A 21,223-nucleotide genomic window follows, 5' to 3' on the forward strand; every position below is an offset into this window, starting at 1 on the left:
CTCATGCATTCGAAAAAGGCAAAAACGGCGTCCGAGAGCCCGCACCTTATCACCTGCGAGACCTTCTGCCGCCGAGAACTCTGAAGAAGCAGGCTGTGCCAGCGCTATCACCGCCGTGGCACTCGCGATCGCGGACGCGATAGCCGCGTCCCAAGATCACACGAGAGCTGTGCGCGTCGACACTCCCCTGGTTTCTGACGCTGAAAAAGTGGCTACCGAGTGTCGTGCGAGCTATGTTCTGCAAGATCTTTCATCGAAGTCTGCCACAAAACGCAAGCGGTCTTTTTTTCGAGACTCGGATGGAGCCGCAACGCCTGGTGCGCCGTTCACTGTCGTTAGCTTAGAGTTGGTCAACGAACTTCTTCAGTGTATGAAGTGCGGTGTGTGTGGCGGGCCTGGCAGAATCTCCAAGGAAGACAGCGAATATGGCGTAGCCGCGAAACTTGTTTTCACATGTGACGAGTGTGGTAAACTGAGGACCGTATGGAGCTCGCCGAGAGCAGGGGGGGACGCAGTGCACGGCGCTTTAGAAATTAACGTGCTCGCGGTTCGCGTGGCAATGAGCACAGGAAACGGGCAAACTGCGCTCAACGATATTTTTTCCGCCCTAAATATTTCACGGAGAGGCCTGCACACCAAGACATACCAGGATTATGAGAAATTGAAAATTAACACTGCCGCACAGAAGGCTGCCGCGCGCGTTATTGACTGCGCGAGCACCGTGAAAACGGTGTATTCCGAACTCAACTATGGAAATCCTGGAAATATCACCATTTCCTTTGATGGGACTTGGCTGACCAGGGGCCACTCATCCCATATTTGTGTAGGGACCGTGATTGAACTATTCACGGGTTATGTGCTCGACTTCGTCGTCCTATCGAACTTTTGTTTGGGCTGCCAGCTAGGGCCGAAGGAGGACAACCCAAGGTATGCCGAGTGGCTAGCAGGTCACACTTGCCAAAAGAATACCTCCAGTAAGCCAGGACAAATGGAGGTGGAAGCAGCACAAATTTTATTTGGCCGCTCATTGGAGAGACATGGGCTCCGCTACACAACCATGTTGTGTGATGGAGACAGCCGGGCCTTCAACAGTCTGCAGGAGGCACAGGTATATGGCTTCGTGCCAATAGAAAAAGTGGACTGTGTCAACCATGTGCATAAGCGCATGGGCACAGCACTTCGAAACCTCCTGCAAAAACAAAGAGCTGAAGGAAAGCCAAGCCTTGGCGGCAAGGGCAAACTGACAGGCGAGCTGGTCACAAAGCTCATGTCATAATATGGATGGGCTTTACAAAGCAACCAAGGAAGCATTGAGGCCATGAATAATGCTGTCTGGGCAACCTTTTATCACGTAGCATCTACTGATGCAAGCCCTCAGCACTCTCACTGCCCAACTGGTGAAGAGTCATGGTGCAAGTACAACAAGGCTGTTGCCAAGCAGGAGACTCCTCCTAATCATCGCTACAACCTGCCGGAGTATGTGGTTGATGCCTTGCGGCCTATTTACACGCGCCTCTCTGACAAGAAATTGCTGGAGCGTTGTCAGCGAGGCAAAACACAGAACCCAAACGAGAGCCTGCACTCCGTCATCTGGTCGCTCGTGTCCAAAAACGAACACGCGTCGCTTTTCACCGTTGAATTTGCTGTGGCCGAAGCTGTCGCAAGGTTCAACGCTGGCAAAGAGAGAGCAGATGCCGCCATATTGAAGGAGCTGCACCTGCAGCAGAGTGTTGTGGCCGCTGAAAGATGCTCAGAAAAGGACAGTCGCCGACTAGTGGCATTGGAGAAGAAGCATGAGCATGCTGAAAACTTCAAGCATGCCATGAAAAGAAAGCGCACCAAGGAGAATGATGATGACTACATTCCTGGTGACTTCTAACATGGTTAATACACCGACTCACACCTTTTCTTGTTAAATATAAGTGCTCAGCATGTTCCTAAACTTTTCTCGTTGTCTCAAAACAACATTCTAAGCCATTGCCCACAGTATCTTTTGATGTAGCAGTCGGATTTTGATAATTCTTGCAGCATTTGAAAGCTTATACATTGATTAGTGCAAGAAAACAAAAAAAATAATATATTTATTTTCAATAGTGATTTAATTAGCAACAAACTTAAGCAACAGTTTCAGATTTCTAATGAGTATACTTGTTAAGGCCATAACTCTGGTACCAATGAAGCTAAAAATAAAATTATGGTTTTGTTGCACTCCCTGGCCTTCATGGAATGCTGTCATATCAAATTTGTAGCAATATTTTATGAGAAAGGTGTCAAAAGGTTGGGCAGAATGCAAGTTTATGTAATAGTCAATATTTAAAAATCTAAAAGTGATAGCAAAAAACTAATTGCATATTTGTTTTCAGCTGTGAAAAATACATATTGTATTAAAATTTCAGCTTGAAATACTGAAAATTAAAAAAAAAAAATTCAGACCAGTGTCTCCCCTTAAAGGGGCCTTCTAAGACTTTTCAAGCACCCATGTTTTATTCGTTGGTTGTGCACCCATGTTTTATTCGTTGGTTGTGTATAGACTAAAGTACAGACAGACTAATGCAGCAAGAACAGCAGTGATAATAGCGCGTAGTCTGAATTTATTCGACAGAAAATTCAAAATACAAGAAAAAAATTTCATCCCTCAACTCTATTTTCGTGGGGTCACTTCACCGCATTTCACTCGCCATGACCTCAAAGGCTGCCCCAATGAAATAAGCTGGAAGCGCCTACATAGGGAAAGCTTGCACCCTATTCTTACTTTTTTTTTTTTTTTCCAAAGTAATATAGACCTCGTGCCTGACGCCTGGCTTGCCAGAACGTGAGCGAGAGCTACTGTGTCGAAGCGAGGTATTTTCTGCAACATACCGAGTCTTTCCCTCCTCTTATTCTGAGAAAGGAACTTCTGGAACGACCAGGACAGCGAAGTTGTGTTGACCCTTCGCGCGTTGAGCCGCCCGACGAACAACAATGGTGCACTGCACACCTTCAACAGCGCACGTGCGGAAAGAGACAGCTCGTAAACTCCCAAGAGCAAGAAGAGGGACGAAAGAGAGAGAGAGATGGATATCGGACCCGCGCAAGCGATGAATCTAGTGGCAAAATGGCAGCCAGCGTCTCTGTCATGCTTTGTAGTTGCAGTGGCTTATTTTTTGTTGTTGTTCTTGCCGCGTCTGTTCGAAGGTTCGATGAAAAAACAGAGAGAATAAAAATGAAACAGCTTAGTAACCTATGTTTTGATCCTACACAAATATTGCTTCCAACGTTGCATTTATCCAATCATATGGCGCCCAAGCTTCCGGCGTCATTTCTGCCCGCAAAGTTCTGGCGAGCGCCACTATGTGGTGATGCTGTCGGCAGCGATGTAGATATGGCGACTTCATTGCGTGATTAAAATACTAAATAATTTGATATCGGCGTTTAGACCTATGCTAAGATGATCTCCAGCTATCAGTCTATGTAAACCACGAATAAAAAAAGGTGCTTCAATAGTGTTGAAGCGCCCCTTTCATATTCGGTAAGTGTGATCATCGTGGTATACTGTACGAATTGGAGAGCTTGTTTGGGGGGTTGTAAAAAAAAAAAAAAAAAAAAAACCGGAGCCTGTTTACTGGCCCTTTAATGGGTTGGCATGCAAACACCTACTTGTTATGCTGACTCGTAATTACGGACTACGTAGCCAAATCGACATCCACGTGGAGTTTCGTTGTCTTTGTCGGATTAGCGGCATATGCTTTGCGTACTTGTTGCTGTCGCACATAGTTGCGTGTGTGGAGCGGTAGTAGTCGCTGTGTCGGCTTGGTGCGATGTGAACTTTGTGTAGTGATCCTAGTCTGATTTGTCCACCCGCAAAGGTGCCGCCTCCAACTAAAAAGCGAAAGTTCATTACGGTGGAAGACAAGGTTGCAATTATCACTGAGGTGGAAAAGGGCAGAGAAAAAAATCGGCATTGCCATTGAATTCGGCGTTGCATGCAGTTCACTGTCTATGATTCAAGATTAAGGCCTACGTTCTTGGTGCGCTTGAAAACATTGTAAGAGCAAGAAACACTGACACCTGCACTGTTCCTGGACATGAACAAAGTGGTGTTTGCATGGTTTTGTTAACAGCAGGAAAGGCTCAGCAAAGTAAGCAAATTGACTTTTGGCAATAAAATGTTTTTAGTCAATTTTCTGTCTTTTCTGCTGCATTCTCGTGCCAATGAAAATCCCGCTAAAGCTATTTTTTCTTCCGCCGATTTCATTATTGTGGGTTTCAACTGTACGTATATAAATGCCCTTCTCAAATTGATTTGAGAAAGGTGTTTGTATGGTTAGGTTGCTTTAGGGGACAGGCGACAGGTCAGCTTCACTTTCATTATGTTACATATCAAGTCATTTGGTACAGACTTCAAGAAAAAATGTGGTCATCTTGAAAAAGACATTGTAGTGTAACAAAGTGTTCTTGTCATTGCAGAGTGGGCAGAAACGTGTGGTACTGCACCTGCACTATACAACCTGGCCTGATTTTGGGGTGCCCGAGTCTCCAGCAGCATTCTTGGCTTTTCTGCAAGCTGTACGGGAGTCTGGGGCATTGGACGTAGATGTTGGGCCACCTGTGGTGCATTGCAGTGCAGGCATTGGCCGTTCGGGGACCTTTTGCCTGGTGGACTCTTGTCTTGTACTGGTGAGTACATACTTTCATATAATTATGGACTGGAGATAAAAGGTGCTTTCTGTGTTTTAATACTGCTACCATGGTTGAAACCCCAAAAGTGGGCTTGGATTTGCTGTGCCAATCTGTCAGGTTGTACTTGTTATACTATTATTGTTGTCCACATTGGCATGAATCCGGTGATATGAGACACTGATGTAATGGACAATTGGGTTTAACAGACACCACTCGCCCTATCTCTCTCACTATCAGCCCTGAGGGCCTCTACTGGAGAGGCTGGCGCTGCAATTGTTTTGTCACAGGTAGGATGCTCATGCTCGCCTTGCTGCATAGTTGCTGTTGAACGCAACATTCAGGTGTAATCGTGGTGCGTGGCATTTAGTTCTCAGTGTGGGGAGCATAATTTGGCCAGCTGGAGATATTATCGCCCATAAGCAGTGAGTGCTACTGTATTTACGTGATTGTAGGTAGACACATTCTGTCTTTGTTTAAAATTTGAAGTTGGGGGGGCTGTCAGAGAACGAAAACTAGTTTCAGTCTTATAGTCCTTCTAAATATTATCCCCATGTATTTTTGTGAAGCTAGCTTTCCTTCACAGCTTTTAAGAATTGCCGTGAAGCCACTTTGGCACACTAGAATTCGACTTCGGAGGCGACATAAATTTTTCTCATGTTATGTGCTTATACTTCTTTTTTTTTCTTTCCTACAGTTTTAGGGGGGGGGGGAGTCGACCTTCATTCGAGTCGACTTACAATCCTATAAATACCGTAGGTTGCATGCAAGCATCTTCTAGTAATAATAATAATAATTTTAAAAATATGGCAAATCCTATGTACCTTGGGAATCGATGTTATGCGAAATATGCGGATGGAAGGTGACTGTGTTGTACATTACAATTTTTATTGTGCGAAATGTTACAAAGTGGTGCTAAAGATGATGTAGAAATGCACGCACAGACGCATGTTAAACAGCCGCTTATGTTGTATATAAACAGTTGTTTACAGTTGTGTAGGGATGCCAAGAGCAACATGGATATTAGCAATACAATGAAATCTCGATACAATGAATCTCAAGGGACCGCAAAAAATTATATGTTACCGTAATTGCTCGAATCTAACGTGCACTTTTTTTCCGGTTAAGCGAGTTCATAAATCGCATGCGCGTTAGAATCGAGCGCGAAAAAAAAAAAAAAAAAATGGATGGGGTCATTCTATTGCCATTGGGATTTCCAAAATGGCCGCCCGTGCGTCGGCATGGCGCGTCGGCCATTTCTGCCTATGTGTTTCCCGTGTGCGGCACTTCGTACGTGTGCTGAGGAGTTCGTCATCTTTTAGTGCGTTAGCATCGACGGTATGGAAGGGCCGACTCTAAAAACTCGAGTGCACCTCGATGCCGCTTTTAAAAGGGAAGTCATCGCGTGTGCAGAAACGGACGGAAATCGGCCGCATCGTGGTCGTTCGGAGTTCCCGAAACGTGCGTGCGGGACTGGCGGAAACAAAAGCAGAAGATTGTCGACAGCAAAGCTTCACGCAAAGGCTTCAGTGGACCACAGCAGGGTTGGTTTCCGCAAATTGAAGAGCTGCTCGGCGAGTATGTGCTTGAGCAGCGAGCGGCACAGCGACCTGTGACGACAGAACTGCTCCAAGTGTGGGCTATGCAGTTAGCCTTAGAAAAAGGGCTAATGCGGAGCCAGTTTAAAGCGAGCAGGTGCTGGCTAACTAACTTTATGAAGAGGAAAGGCTTTTCCCTCCGAAGGCGAACGGGCATATGCGAAAAGTTTCCGGGAGAGTACGAATAAAAGCTTCACAGTTTTCAGAGGTTTGTCCTAAACTTGCGGCACAACAACGGCTACCTGCTTGGGCAAATCAGGAATGCCGATCAGACGCCTCTTTACTTTGACATGCCTGGCACCACAACCGTCGAGAAGAAGGTGGCGAAGCAAGTTCACGTGCTGAGATCTGTCCATGGTAAAACTACAGTGACGGCAATGCTCTGTTACACGTCAGATGGGCACAAGCTTCCCCCGTACTTCATATTTAAATGGAAGACGCTCCCGAAAGGCGTCGTTTTTTCGAGTGGTGTGATCGTGCGGGCCAACGAGAAAAATGGGTGCGTGTTGCAATCGATGTCTTGCTTTTTTTTTTTTCGTCGTGGAAACCGGGTGCGCATTATTTTAAAAAGTTGTTGTAGTGAAAGTTTTAAAAAATATCCACAAAAAATGTGAATTAAAACATGTGTCGCCTACTTGTGCTGTGTATGCATTTGCAACCGCGTTATGCTCTAATAAGTGAGAAAAAACAAACATGAAATATTACAGAACCAGTGCATGTTTATTTGAGAAAGAGCGCAGCCTATCTTGATGTGAGCAGCTCGACTGCTCAAATATGAACTCTTAAGCGTACAAATCCTTCTTATGCACTGCGAAGCGTTGGCGTTAAATACCGTTTCTTATCGTTGATTGGCGTGCTCTGTTTCAGCATCGTCCTTGCACTCGTGTCTGTTGTGTGAATGTATAGACAAAAGCACGCCTATGTCTCGCTCTTATAAAAGACTTATAAAATGTCATTTGGGCACCACTGTGCTGTCATCTGATGCGAGAACAACCAGCGCAAGAGGAAGAGATCGTTGAGCACTGCCTGTGAAGTTCGCAGCGCATCGCGGGACTCGTGCCAGTGCGGTGTTTTGTGATCGCACAGAGTCCCGTCCCAAAACGAAAAACACTGAGCTCTGCCGGCCTATAGAATATAATCGCAATCGGCAGGAAAAACTACGAGCCCAGTGAAGTGTACGAGTAAGTAAACTTATTGTGTCTATTCAAGCGTGACTCCAGCTGTTTCATTTTACAGCAGCAATTTGTGTGCAGTATGCCTGTAGTATGCGGCACAAAACTATTGCCAAACTCTTTCGTAGGCCCCATATCAATAATAGGATATACGTATTACGACTCGCGCGTGGATGCACGCACCGCGCATGTTTAGTACAACCGTAACGGCCTGCTATCACGATGCGTGAACTGCGTGTAAAGTATGACTTTCGACTCGGTCGAACTGCGACATGCCTTGACAGTCACTAGGCGAATCTACATGTGCTTTGGGCCGGCGTCACCGTAGCATTTTGAAATCTTGTTCTGGCTGGCACTTTCGCACCACGTGTGCGTTCCGAGTGCTCGGCAGGACTGGCAATTGATACACATGTGGTGCATAAGCATAAGTTCGAGCCAGATTTTAGCGCTACGTTGATGCCGGCTTGCAGCACAAATTCTGCTTTGTCACAGCCAAGGCACACCGCAGTTAACGCTGTTAGAGTTTCTTTCACTCGAATAATACGTACCTGATGAAGTTACTTTCGGAGTCTGCAATGCACATGCTGCAGGTACTTCGGACTGTCAAGAAAGGTCTCCTCGATGTTTCACACGAAATCAGCGTAAAATTCCAGCACAGGAACAGCGCGAAACATCCTTACAGCCGCACTCGGGTTGTGAAGTTTCGTGTTTGATTTGCAGAGCGTCTGCTCGCGTGGCAGTTGAGGGTGTTGTTTCGCCACGCTTGCAACAGATGGCACCACATGCTTTTCAATATGCACCAAGCATTGAGCTTGCTGTGTTCTGGTGTATATGGGTCATATTAGTCAACGATGCTCGCATACATGCTTCGTGGTCGTACCGTGTGTAGTGTTCGAGCGTTAGTGAAGCATGCACGGGTAGTCATCGGCGACTTTATCGCACAGGTCACTTGCGTAGCATTTTTTATTATCGTAGCAATCCTTTCGGGCTGCTTCCAGAACTCATTTTCAACATTCAACCGCGAACCAAAATGCTAGGAAACAGCCATGGAAAAAGTGTTCAGGCCAAGCTGTCTGACGAAAACAAAGGCAACGAATTAAAGCCTTACTCGAAACGCAAGTACAGTTAAACCTGCTTATAACGAACCTCCATATAACGAATTACTCGATATACCAAAGTTTTTCTATTCCCGGCTGTCGCTCCATAGAAGCACATGTATTTGCCACCTTTATGTAACAAAGCAACAGCGGGAGACAACCTTGACATAACGAATTTGCCCCACGGAAAATCCAGGAATTTCGCTCCGCATTTTGTCATTTTAGTACGAGTATGTATCTTCCGCGGCTGTCCCGCCGCCGACCAAGCGCGAAGCGGCGGCGTGAGGCGGGCAGGCGGGCCTGAACCCCATGAGCCTGCGTTGCTGCTGTTCTCGCTGTTGGGTGTGCCCCCCCCCCCCCCCTAAAAAAAAGAAAAAAAAAACTACTTTTGCGTGTTGCCAGTGCCATGCTTTTAGGTAGCGTCACATCTGTGGGGCCGCGATGCATATGGAGGGCGCTTTACCGAATAGTTTTCTGTTCCGCGGTGTTGGTGTCGTTCGCTCTTGGTTTTTGACGCCGTGGGCGTATGCATAGTTTCACTGCGCGCGCATGGTGTGGCACCTGATAATGTTCAGCTTTGCTTTTTTTTGTGTGATAGCAATTATGTATATGACACTCTCGGTTGGTTTTTTGCCGCCGCCGTTATTCATTGTGTGTATATATATATATGAAAACTCAAGAAAAAAAAATTGGTTCCAAATCTGCATGTTACACCGCAAATGTTGTCGAAAGACCATAGTCTTGCGTCTGGAGAGAGTGAACAAAACGTTTATTTGATGTTCTGTGCAAGAAAATCGGTGAATGGTATTCTGCAGGCGCTGCGTTAGAGTGCTTCGAGCGTGTAGCGGAGGCGAACAAGCGCATTGAGGCACGTTAGACAGAAATGCCATCTGGCAGTTATCTTCGAAAACGAAGGCGTGCAGACCGTGGAGAAAGGTGCGCGCCAGTCTCGGAGGTGATAAGGTGTAGAACGCAAAGCGACGGGCAGGTGCCACCACCGTGACATCGTAGGAAAGCGTTGGAAACACATTTTTGAGCATCGCGTAGCACTGTCAGCGCAGCGCTATTAAACGCTACATTCCTCGAAGTTACTTGTGCCTCTTCTAGTATAAATCAGACATACAAAACATCGAAGCGTTGTTGTGGCGCCTCAGATATGTGCAACAATTGCTTTTTAATTGACAATCGCACAACTATGAATGCTAAACCTTGAGCAATATTGGTTGGCGCTGCAGATGGGGTTGGCCGTTTGGTGCCGTTTGAGGTATCGTTAGGGCGGACAAACAGACAAGTGTTCAGACAGACAGACAGACCAAAATTTTTCTGTCGAAGTTCGCCAAGAAAGACTATCGTCTTTACAAAAAGCCACCCGCGCTAGGCGCCAGCTCGTCACGGTGCGCCGACGCGCGCTTATCTCTCACGCGTAGTTTGCCGCGCTAATGGGAATGGGGGTTAGATGCGTGTGCGCGAGCGCTTATCTCTCGGTAGGAGAATCGTGCGCCTTCGACTTTGACCAGAACGATTGCGTTTAGTTGCCGGGTTCACAAAGAGCACTTCACTCGCTGGACAGGCGCCATTTGCGAAAAGAGTGCGCCTGAGGCACTTGTGACTTTGCACTAATTACGTTTCGTGCCTCGTTTTCGTTTAAACAGCGCGTTAAGTGTCGAGCAGTAAATGTTGTTAGTTAGCTGTCGTCCTGTGTTTGTTTTCATGTGTCATTTGTGCGTGAGCAGCGCGCTACACGTTTCGATCTGCTTGCCGCGTTACATTCCAAGTTGATGTTATCGCATATATCGCATTCATTGCTTCGCCCTTGCGGCAAAACTGTAACTTAATTTCGGACAACCGTGTCCTCACCACCGAGGGGATGTCAGATTAGGCGCTGATGGAAACTCTTTGAGACCACGGTGACGACGGATCTTCGGAGGCCGACTCGTCACATACATCCGTTTTGCGCCGCGCTACGAGTTCGCAAGCTGGTAGATTTCGCGATTGGCCGATTAGTTCTGGAAACACTCAATGCAATGCAATGCAATGATCGCAATAGCAAAAAAATGTAATTTATAAGAAGTAAGGCTGGCAGCCAACTCTTTTGGATCCGATGTGGCGGAACTCCTACAAAAAGCTGGTGTGAGCTTACGGCTGCCCTAGGGAGAAGTGCTCTTTTCACACAGTTCCTTCGTGTTGAAACCGCACTGATATTCGCCAAGATAGCAAGTGCGCCAGGGATTGCGACCGCCCTTAAAATCAAAGTTCATTATTGCTACTCAAGCGATCCCCCCTCCCTGCGTTTCTTGCTTGTTCAAGATGGGTGGTTTACTTTCTGTTTGAGGATGGGACGTCAGTTCTAACAACACGCCGGAGATGTTATGCACTTTTCAGGCAATAGGGATGGGCTGACTCATTTGATCTGTGCTTCAGCAGCGCTTGCACGCTTTCACCCGCCCGTGAGAGTTAGGATGCGCGGGGGCATATGTATTATCAATTTGGACTTCTTACAGAACATGGCGGTAACAGCAAAAACTTGCCGCAAGTGTCCATATAACTGGTATCGTCATAATAACGCAGCTTTTTACTGTAAAATAAGTGTTTTGGGTTAGCTCTGCCTTCAGTCCCCCTTTTGTTCAATTCGCGCGTTTATTTTCCAAATTTTTGTACCGAACCTGCATATAACGAAATCCTCTTTATTACGAATTTTTCCAAGAATTTATCAATCTCATTATATTGAGGTTTAACTGTACCAGGCAATGGTTATGGCGACAAGGCCCATGTGAACAGGCACGTATTTCTATCTGCCCATGTGAACAAGGCGGGCAGATAGAAATACGCGGGTTTTCTGATGATGGCGGTAGTGGCAGGTACAGAACTGGGCATTGATTTTACAGCCGCGAGTGACTTTGAAGTGTTGAAAGAGTTGTGGAGATATAATGGAACTAAAATTCGATATGTTACTCTGAAATATTCGGTATTATGGAATTTATGAACGTGAAATATTTTTAGAATAATTAAACCAATGGACATTTGAGGGGGGTTTTATAAAAAGTTGTTTATCTGAAAAATATTAATCTGAGGTTTGCTAAAACGAGATTTGAATGTACCAAAAGCAGTACGCTAATATGAAGCACTGGTGCTCACGAGGATGATCGGCCTGGACACTGTTACATAAATCAACTGCAGCGGGTAGTGCTTAAAGGGGTGGTGCCACGATTTTCGTGGCTTGCGCGTTCTTTACTGCAGGCGTTTCTTACAGCTCCAGGAAACATGATACATGTATCAAGATTCACTTATTTTCGCTAAATAAATTGATTTCATCTTTCTTTTGTGGACTGTTTCTGGTTTCAGTTTCTGGGTGCTGAATTCGGCTGACGTGCAAGTGTAGCTTGGTCACGTGGCCACACAAGGCTGTGACGCATGTTGTGTTGAATATCATCTGCTCTCACTTGCTTTTTCGCACATACGGGCCGCACAAGCACCTGCAAAATAATCGTGTAGCAGCCGTGACGCTTTGCCAGACCCAGTACGTACGTGGCAGAGGTTTCCAAAGGTGACTCATCCCACAACAATGGGCGTGTACAAAGGGGGGGGGGGGTAAGGGGGGGGGCACTCTCATAGTCACCTATGAGGGGGGTTGCAATCACAGTCCCACACATTGACATAATTTATTGACTATGGAGAATGACAGATTCACTGTAAATTACCGAAATAAGAAGAGCACCTGTGTCTCAAATAAATCTCACAGCGAGGTCCCTAGAAAACAAACATTTTGTAACGTTTACGACCTCACCAAAGGCACTTAGTGTTAACATTGTTATGTTGCTGAGAAGTGTAAGCTAAGGCGAAAAGTAAACTTGTCACTAGCCACTTCTCACGGACTACCTAATTGCATTGTGCAGTGGCTTAATGAAGACCAAACGAGACGTCACCTTAGTTTTTTGCACTTGGGCAGCGAACCCTTAAGGCTGATTCACACTGAGCATTCTGGCCCCCGAAAGTGCTTCAAATCCTCCAATTCGGTGGCGGCAAGATTTGCCGAAAGGGCTCTCTCCTTTCCGATTGCTCTCAGATCGATTTTCGCGGCGTCTACCGTCAGGTCGATTCGCGACGAACCAATAGGAGCACTAGTCGACGAATGTGAGAAAATGGCGGCCAAGTCTGACTCTCTTGTCATGTCAGAGTCAAGTAACGTGTGCTTAGTGGAAATGCTAATTGAATTGATGCAAAGCACATTGACAGCTTGCTAAAGGACGACTTGTGGAGTAAAATAGGAAACGAGCTCAGATTGGACTGGTTAGTAAGAGTCCCTCTGCGTATGTTGCTTTGCTCCTTAAATCGCGATCACCTTGATATGTAGTTGCCTTTCTCTTCTGAGTTGGAACACGCAAAACAAAAAGGTTAACTCTTCACGGGCGCACTGAAGTTACGAGTCGCCGACATCATCAAGTGAACAGTGCATCCACCCCGCGCTCGCCCCATGGTTCACTTGGCAGGTGGCGCTATGGCTGTTCGGCGAGTTCGGCGGTGCGATGCGCATCCAGTGCGAACGACGCTGCGTTTCGGCGACAAGAGAATTTCGCTCGCTGTAGGAAGCGGATTCAGTAGGAACTAGGGGTTAAATGTGCTTGCTGGACCCAGTTTCAGAATCGACGGTGTATCCAAGGGGTGGCGATTGTGGGGAAGGTTGTTCAGCTATTGATGCTCTCTCTTCCCCCCCCCAAATTACCTGCGGCACTGTTCTCACTTTATCAATCTGTTCTCCTTTGTCATCTGTCCTTTTTGTGGGATGCCATAATTGATCACCGACTGTGCGACTCATACCCAGTAATCGCACAAAATTCGTGAACATGAGGTCTTGGTAATCCCAATGTTTTGACAGGCAGACTTGTGTTCCTCAAGGCTGCCTTGAAAAAGAGCACCCCCTCCCCTCTTTGCACTTTGATCACTGACCACACTCCATGCATACCTATTTACTTGGTAAAACTTTTCTTTTTAGAAGACCTTTTTTTTTCAGTATTTGGAAAACTGGAATTAAGGGGAGATGCTACTCGAAAAACGATTTTCTTTAATAAGAGTCTCAATTTAACACAAATTGGCATACTAATAGAGTTTTTTCTCCTCTTTTCAAATATGTCATTTATTTTCATGTAGATTGCTTGGTTTTCTTTCTGCAGGTCAGATACTGAAAAATTATGGCCATTGTTATGCAACAATTCTGACCTATCAAAATTTGAGATAAAGCATGCAGATATAGCTGACTATGATCCTTTGGAACTGAAGAGTGCAAAAAACTATATAAATTTTGTGTGTAAAAAGGTGAAATACAACAATAAAATAGAAAAATTTACTATGGCTCTAGTTGCCAAGGGCTTTCAATGTTATGTAATTTTTGAAAAACATAATCAAGCAGCACTGACAATCTGAACAGATACTTGCACTCTATGGGCCTTCATCATGCTATGTGCAAAATTTCATAGAGGTATGATAATTTTAAGTATACGAACTAGCGTGTATAAGAAGCACCGATCACACAAAACTGCAAAAGGAGAAAAACGCATTTGAAAGTTTGAAACCTTTTTTTTTTATCACAGAGTTGTTAGAAATGCATAATCTTTGGCCATAATGTTCAACAGAACTTTGAAAAGCACTGCAAGTTACTAGAACTGTCCTGCAGCATAGGTTGTGCCCTCACGGTCCTTGCGAGCACTCTCTTCTAGCCGTGCCCTTTTCACTCCACGACGACGGTGGGCCCTTGCTTCAGCTGTCAGACGCTCGGACATTCTCTTGATGCGCCTCGCATCGCGGGAATCACTGAAAGTAACTAGATCTCTAGATGGCAGTATGTTGAGCCCTTCCAGGATGTGCTCGAAAGTAGCATGACCCTTGTTGAACCACAGGATTGCCATAGCTGTGGCAGTCTCGACAACCGTTCGGGAGACAAACTTAGTCTTGGGGCAAAGTAGCCAAATTTTGCTGTTCAGGGATTCCGATGCGTTCTGGGTTTTCCCTTTGATGCATCGAGCAAGGAGCTTCTCATCCGTTAGCCGCTTATAAATGGGCAAAACAGCCAATCCCTGTGCTTTTGTCAGGAGAGGTGTGTGGCGTGGTGCAGGTTCACCAAGTGCTTCAGCGCGTTGATGTTTGCACCACGACTCTGTTCCTGCAGGGCAAAACTTGTGGCTGCCAGCATTGTCAGTAGAGCATGAGTGGAAGTAATAAGCCCATACAGCAGTGTACATATCCTGTACACTCCCCCTGTTGCTTGTTATGGCAATCTGATAGTATGTTTGGAGCTTCTGAATGGCTGGCTCTTTCATTTTCTGCCCTCGTGGTAATGGCACATGCAGCTTCCGTAGCGCGGTGCCAAGTCTCTTGGCCACATGATTAGTGCAGTCTTCTTTTTCTATATTGACAGCACCATAGACTTTTGACTCTGCAACTGCACTATATGCTTTGCTGTCACTGTCACTCAAGAATGTCATGAAATGCAGTGGCGTGTCATAAGTCAATGTTCTCTGCCAAATGCGCATTGCAGCCTCCGTTTCCATGGCATGGGAGGAACAATCTGCATTTTTTTCACAGACTGGGCCATGGAATGCCTGCCACACTTCCTCGTCTGAGCCCATATCCTTGTGCCTACTGCATGTCAGGCAGTAATTTGATATGACCTCGAAGTCTAAGCAGAGGCCAGTATCTAAGGAGATAACTGCGCCAATCCCGTTGTGGCTTTTGTGGCCCCTCTTCTGCCAAGTGCCGTCGAACATAACAGCCACATCAGTTTCGCCTGCTACTTCTTTCGTCAACTTTCTGGATCGGCGCAAGTTTTCACTCACAGCTGCTATGGCAGCGGTGTGCACCTTCTTTGCTATCGAAAAAAATCCTCGGTGGTGCATTGGCTTTGGGAGTCCAATAATGGAGCAAAATCTCGACAATTGCTCATGCCCAATGCCGACAGCGCGTGCAGCCACCACCGCCTTCACATTTACAGCGAAACTATCTCGGGAGCTCCCACCGTTGGCTCACTCGGCTGCTGCCGTCCGCTGTAACACGCAGTGACGTATAGGAGCACCAAAGAACAGTCGCTGAGCATTCGCTGTTTTCGCAATGAAGTTCGAGGAGCGACGAAAGTCCCTTGCGCTTTTCTGCCGGCTCCCGAACGGCAAGTTTTTGAATACCGCAAGCAGGGCATGCCGCACCTGCCACAAGTGCCGTCAGCAAGAGGGTGTCGCACAAAGCTGTCGTTGCACAAACCTCATCGCGCTGTCTTTCGTCTTTTTTGAAGAAGCCGAGCTTCTTTTCCGAAGCACTGACGAAAGAAAGCGCAGCGTCAATCCCTTCATCGCAGCCACTGTCGCTCGCGCACACGTCGATGCCGCCCTCAGGCCTAGCACACGTAGGCGCGTTCTCGTTCGTCGCCGTCGTTCGGGGCGCTTTACGCCGCCTTCCCTTGAACTTGTGCTTCGTTCGAAACTTCTGCGGTCTCACGTTGCACTTTTTCGGGCTTGTCATCGCGGAAATATGCGTAGACGCGCAGAAAAGCAGACGGACCAAATGCCGATGGCCGCCACCAACACAGCTGACAATGACTCGGTAGCCAATGGCGATGCGGCTTAGGGTGCCGCGCGTTTCAAACCGCTCAAACCACGTGATAAAAAGGCCTCGTTTTTTTTTTTTTTCGCCCACGTACGAAACTGGTGGTCGTCGGAGCTGTAAGAAGAAGGCCGGACGCAACTTTCCGAACCGATCGCGATGGCGGGCGGCACTCCGACGGGGAGCAGCGCGCAGTCAAAGATGGCCAATATCGGCGCAAATTCACGAAATTTTGAGCCACCGCGATGCCTTCATACACATTTTTTTGCATTTTGCGGTTCAAATTTAGTTTTGAAATTTTCACAGATGAAAGAAGAAGGTTTGAATATTACAATGCAATAAAAATCAGAAATACAAGAAATTTCGCTAAAAACGCGATTTTTCGACTCGCATCTCCCCTTAAGTGCTCACCCAAAAAGTATTTGCTAGTGAAAGGAGAATATCAGTCGGTGCTCATGCTTCAAATATTTATTGAGTACAATGGAGCGTCATGCAGTAAGTTGTGGAGATTATTGAATGTGCTATCTATGCAGGCAATTACAAACAGTATGTTCTCATTTACAAGTTTTTTCCTCGTCTTTAATTGTTAGACAGCTGGCTTTTCGGTTATAATTTTTTAATGGCCTTGTGATATCTGTCATTTGCAGAAACCATATATGTTATGCTTGCTTTGTCAGTGAAGCCAGACTGTTACACACTTTCGTGCTGAGAACGTGATTAATGGCTGCTCTCTGGATGTTTACTTTGCCTTCTTGTTTACATCACAGTAGTATTTCCAGCTAGCAATCTAATCAGAATTTTTGCTGAAAATTTAGACATGTCTTCCTCCATGTCATCTTTAAATCCCGTTTTGGCTGTTCCAAACCTGCTCCAAAACAGACTTTTTCCTGCTCCAAAAATTGCTCCAAATCAAAAACTGGCTGGACCAATACTTGAAAGGAATATAAACATCTTCATTTGCAGGCAATCAGCCTCTCGCTTTGTGGGAAGAAACGAAGAAAAATGAGCGTTATTTTCACTCTTGTTATTTTTTTTCTTGCATCATCTGGCTCTCAAAAGGAGCACGTGATGCCCATGTGTTCATCCCATATTTTCTTGTGCAACTTAACATTGAATGCCCACTTATTCAATTTTTGCGGAATTCGTGCAGTGATGTGATAGCTGCGCCAATTGCGCCGAACTGCGCCGAAAGGCGAATCCTGCGCTAGCCTGCGCCATTCTGGTCAAATATGAGCAATCTGCGCCGAGTCTGCGCCAGAAGTTGCCATTTGCACTGCCAGTTCTGAAACCGAAACTGGAGCCATTCGTGAACTGCCATGGTTGCTGGCAGGCTCGCCGCGAGAGCAGCCTTGCTCGCTAGGAGGCTCTTGTGATGGTAGTGAGTCACTACTAGTGACGCAGAGACGCTCAACTGCTGAAGCCTCCATGGCCGCATGGCCGCATGCAACATCGGAAATGGCGGGTTGCCGTTCGAAAGCTTCGAAAGGTTGCGTTGTCCTATTTGTTTGTGAAGTTTCGGCTGGTGCCTCGCAGCAGTCTTGAACCCCCCTTCCGAGACTCAGTTTATTCCGTGCAGTGCGCCTCGCAGCTACCGTGGTAGCGACCGTCCGTCTCGCGGCCCGAAGAGACGGGCATCGTGATGCATGTACTGCTCGTGAAGCGCGTCAACGAAATGAGGCGGCGTGAATTCATGGCTGTTAAACTGAAATTTCTAAAATAGCGCATGCGCAGCAAGGTTCCGCGAAGCCCCCGCAACAGATTATCGCTATCAACTTTGCCTGCGTCGAAAGCGCGCGCAAATATCAGTGCCCGGCTGCGACTGCGATTTTGCCCCGCAGAGATAGTGCTTGCGGCCGTACTTAGGTTTTGCGTTTTGCGTTAAAAACCTTGGCCGATAATTGATATCTTATTACCCTACGTAACCCTTATTGTGCACGAAACTAACCTTATAATTTCTGCAAGCGAGCCGAGCCGATCGCACACGCATATGCATTTACCAGCTCCGTGGTAGCGGCGTCGCATTTCTCTCGGGGATTTCTAAACTGGTGTTTAAGCTTCTCAAATGAGAGGGCGTGTGTAGGTTTTTCTTAAAATTTTTTATTGCCATGCATAATTTGTAGTTTGGGCTTCATATCTTTGTCATATGTAACATTGCGTATGGTTTGCGTATGTAACATTGAATCAAGGTTTTATTCTTTGTGCAAATGGTCATCACTTGCCGTCGCACTATGCGATACCGTACGCGTACGCCTGCTCTAAAACCATGCTGACCTGCTCCAAAACATGATTTTAGCTGCTCCAGAAGCTGCTCCAAAGTGGCTTGGGCCAATCACATCACTGTTCGTGGTAAAGATGTCTTAACAAAGACAAAATGCTTTACAGATTGAAGCCAATGGGGGCCGCCTTGACCGGGTGGACGTGCAGGAAGTGCTGCTGGAGATGCGCAAGTACCGCATGGGTCTGATCCAGACACCAGACCAGCTGCGCTTCTCCTACCTGGCCATCCTGGAGGGCGCTCGGGCCTTGTCCTGCTGCCAGCAGGTAGGTACCACTTTGCGTCTTTTGTCAATGCATCAGAAGCCTAATGGGGAATTTTTTTTCTTGCAGAAGGATGCCCACCCCACAGTTGATGAGCGGGTGATAAAGCGAAGTCCCGAGCGCAATGGTATCACTGAGGAGAGCTCCGATTCTGAGGCAACTGATTCTTCAGATGATGAGGATGAAGGTGATGATGAGGACACTATGGGTGGTGGAAAATATGCCGGTGAAAATGGTGAAGGCAGCAGCAGGCTCTTAATTGGGGCCGGGGACTCTCCACCGCCGCTGCCACCTCGGCTCAAGCGTTCCTCTGAGGAGAACTCAAACAGTTCAAGCGAAGCAAAGGATCTTCTAGCAGGTGAACCTGGTGCACTGGATATACCTCCGAGGAAAAGGTACGGATCTTCACATTTTACTTCTGGCACTTTAACATAGTGCCCATGTGATCAAGAGGCAGGCTCAAGTAGCAGCTGTGCTTGTTTTGAATCTGAGCACAGTTGTTACTTGCTGCTTAAGGATTTGGGCTGTAGGAAATAGTATATATATTATGTAGTGATATAGATCTAGTTGGACAGAAACTGTGTTCCAGCGGCATCTCGGTAGAATGACTGTCTGCTTGTTTATCTCTTGCTTAGACAGTACTACAGTGGTGTCAGTGAAATGGTACTTCTGTTTTAGCACCAGAATGATTGGTTTGAACAAATTTAATATTTAAGCCCCGCCGCGGTGGTCTAGTGGCTAAGGTACTTGGCTGCTGACCCGCAGGGCGCGGGTTCAAATCCCGGCTGCGGCGGCTGCATTTCCGATGGAGGCGGAAATGTTGTAGGCCCGTGTGCTCAGATTTGGGTGCACGTTAAAGAACCCCAGGTGGTCGAAATTTCCGGAGCCCTCCACTACGGCGTCTCTCATAATCATATAGTGGTTTTGGGACGTTAAACCCCACATATCAATCAATCAATCAAATTTAATATTTAAGAATAAATTTAAGTCTTGTAACTTTTATTTTTAACATTATTATTCGGACTCCGTGTTTTTGGATAAACTCTCTCTGGTAAAACTTTTAAAAGTTCAGATTTATCTGATAAATTTCAATTTTAAAAGGACATTTTCAATGTTAAAAGGGTATGTTCAAAGCCAAGAATCATCTATTGAAAGGAGTTCTCTCCATCAGCGGCAGCAATCTCGTAACGTACGTTCACATTTGTTACAGCTAGCTTAAAGGTTGTTATGTGAACAAACGTAGGTGTTTCGTATTGAGGTATTTGAATGTATGTGTATTTGTGAGTTCAAACCTTTCAGACATCTGAAATAGACTTGGTGTGTTTGCATGCATTCGTGTACAGATATTTATTTTAGGATTCTAGAGTATTGAGAATAATAATACATAATAATAGGCCCTTTATATTGCATGAAGAAGACGAGAGACGCTGGTAGAAAAACCTTAGAACAGGCTCGACTAGCTCCTGCACCCGTCAAAGGTATACTTTAGTGAGTTCACAGCAGTGCAGATCCACAGCCTTATTAACACTGTAAATAAACAAGTGAAAAGAAAAAGGATGAAGGAACAAGATTATTGGCAACAACGCAATGCATTTTCATTGGAAATAAAAGTGCATATTGCAATAACTTTAATGTCAAATTTCAGAGAATTTGAAATTTACGAGAAATAAATTTTAAAATACACTGAATTTTCTTTAAGAAATTAAACTCCGAAAGACACCATGCGAATTTCAGGACCCCTAATTATAAATATTTCATCGTATATGGGTATTTCAACTGCATATTTTTTCAACATGTGTGAAATTCCGGATGCTCTCGCAGCACTGTCACAAGCCTCATAGAACGTCTATGTTTAAGAATGTTTGAAATTTTTCACACAGACTCTTCAGCATCCGATTTTTCGAAGCTTCTGCTCAAATTTAAGGTCAGGAAATGCATTTGTTGTAGCCCCCACCTGTTATCCCATAGGCTTCAGCCAGTGCTTTTATGAGCTGGTCTACATGTGGCTGTCGCATTGTCTAAAAGTCAGCTTTTCTGCAATGCCCAAATGATTTGGGATTAACCAGCTGAAAATGTGGAGGGTGTACTATCACGGTGTGATGCGGCAAATGCCCGAGTACAACTTGATCACGGACAACCCTTTATGATCAGCAACTTCATCTAGCTAAGTGTTTAATTGCACAAAGAAGGTGGGGACTAAAAAAAAAAGATGAAGCACAGAGTGCAAGGCATGAATGAACACAGAGCACGGGAACCAACAAGCCCAACTGTTAGTCATTCAGCTATCTGTTCAGTTGTGCATGTATCCTAGTGCAGTTGCGAGTTTACTGCAAGCCTTTCCACGCAAACATGCTTTGCTGCCGTTCATGCTGCCTGTTAGTGCGAAACCGCTAAATGTGCTGCACAGTTTCCTCACATTTTCATGAAGTTCAAACAAAAGCAGGTTTCCATCGCCACGCCTGTGTGCGGTGAAGGAATGAAGTGTACATAACCAACCCTGTTATGGTGAATGTGTGCTTATGGTACATTAAGCTCTGTGGCAGTGATGTCAGCATACTAGTTGGTCTTGCACACAACT

At 46.0% G+C, this 21,223-nt stretch overlaps 1 protein-coding gene across 3 annotated transcripts in view; it reads left to right on the forward strand.

Annotated features, from left to right (window-relative positions):
• Positions 1–21,223, forward strand: part of LOC119176736 (tyrosine-protein phosphatase non-receptor type 1) — a 108,820-nt gene that overhangs the window by 33,571 nt on the left and 54,026 nt on the right. For all 3 annotated transcript variants that reach the window (XM_037428095.2, XM_037428094.2, XM_075877920.1), the window contains exons 6-8: positions 4,447–4,656; positions 18,490–18,648; positions 18,715–19,040. In XM_037428095.2, the coding sequence (XP_037283992.1) occupies positions 4,447–4,656; positions 18,490–18,648; positions 18,715–19,040 (695 nt within the window). The remainder of the gene's footprint in view (positions 1–4,446; positions 4,657–18,489; positions 18,649–18,714; positions 19,041–21,223) is intronic.

The sequence above is a fragment of the Rhipicephalus microplus genome, chromosome X (assembly GCF_043290135.1).
Source record: "Rhipicephalus microplus isolate Deutch F79 chromosome X, USDA_Rmic, whole genome shotgun sequence".
NCBI classification, from domain to species: Eukaryota; Metazoa; Arthropoda; class Arachnida; order Ixodida; family Ixodidae; genus Rhipicephalus; species Rhipicephalus microplus.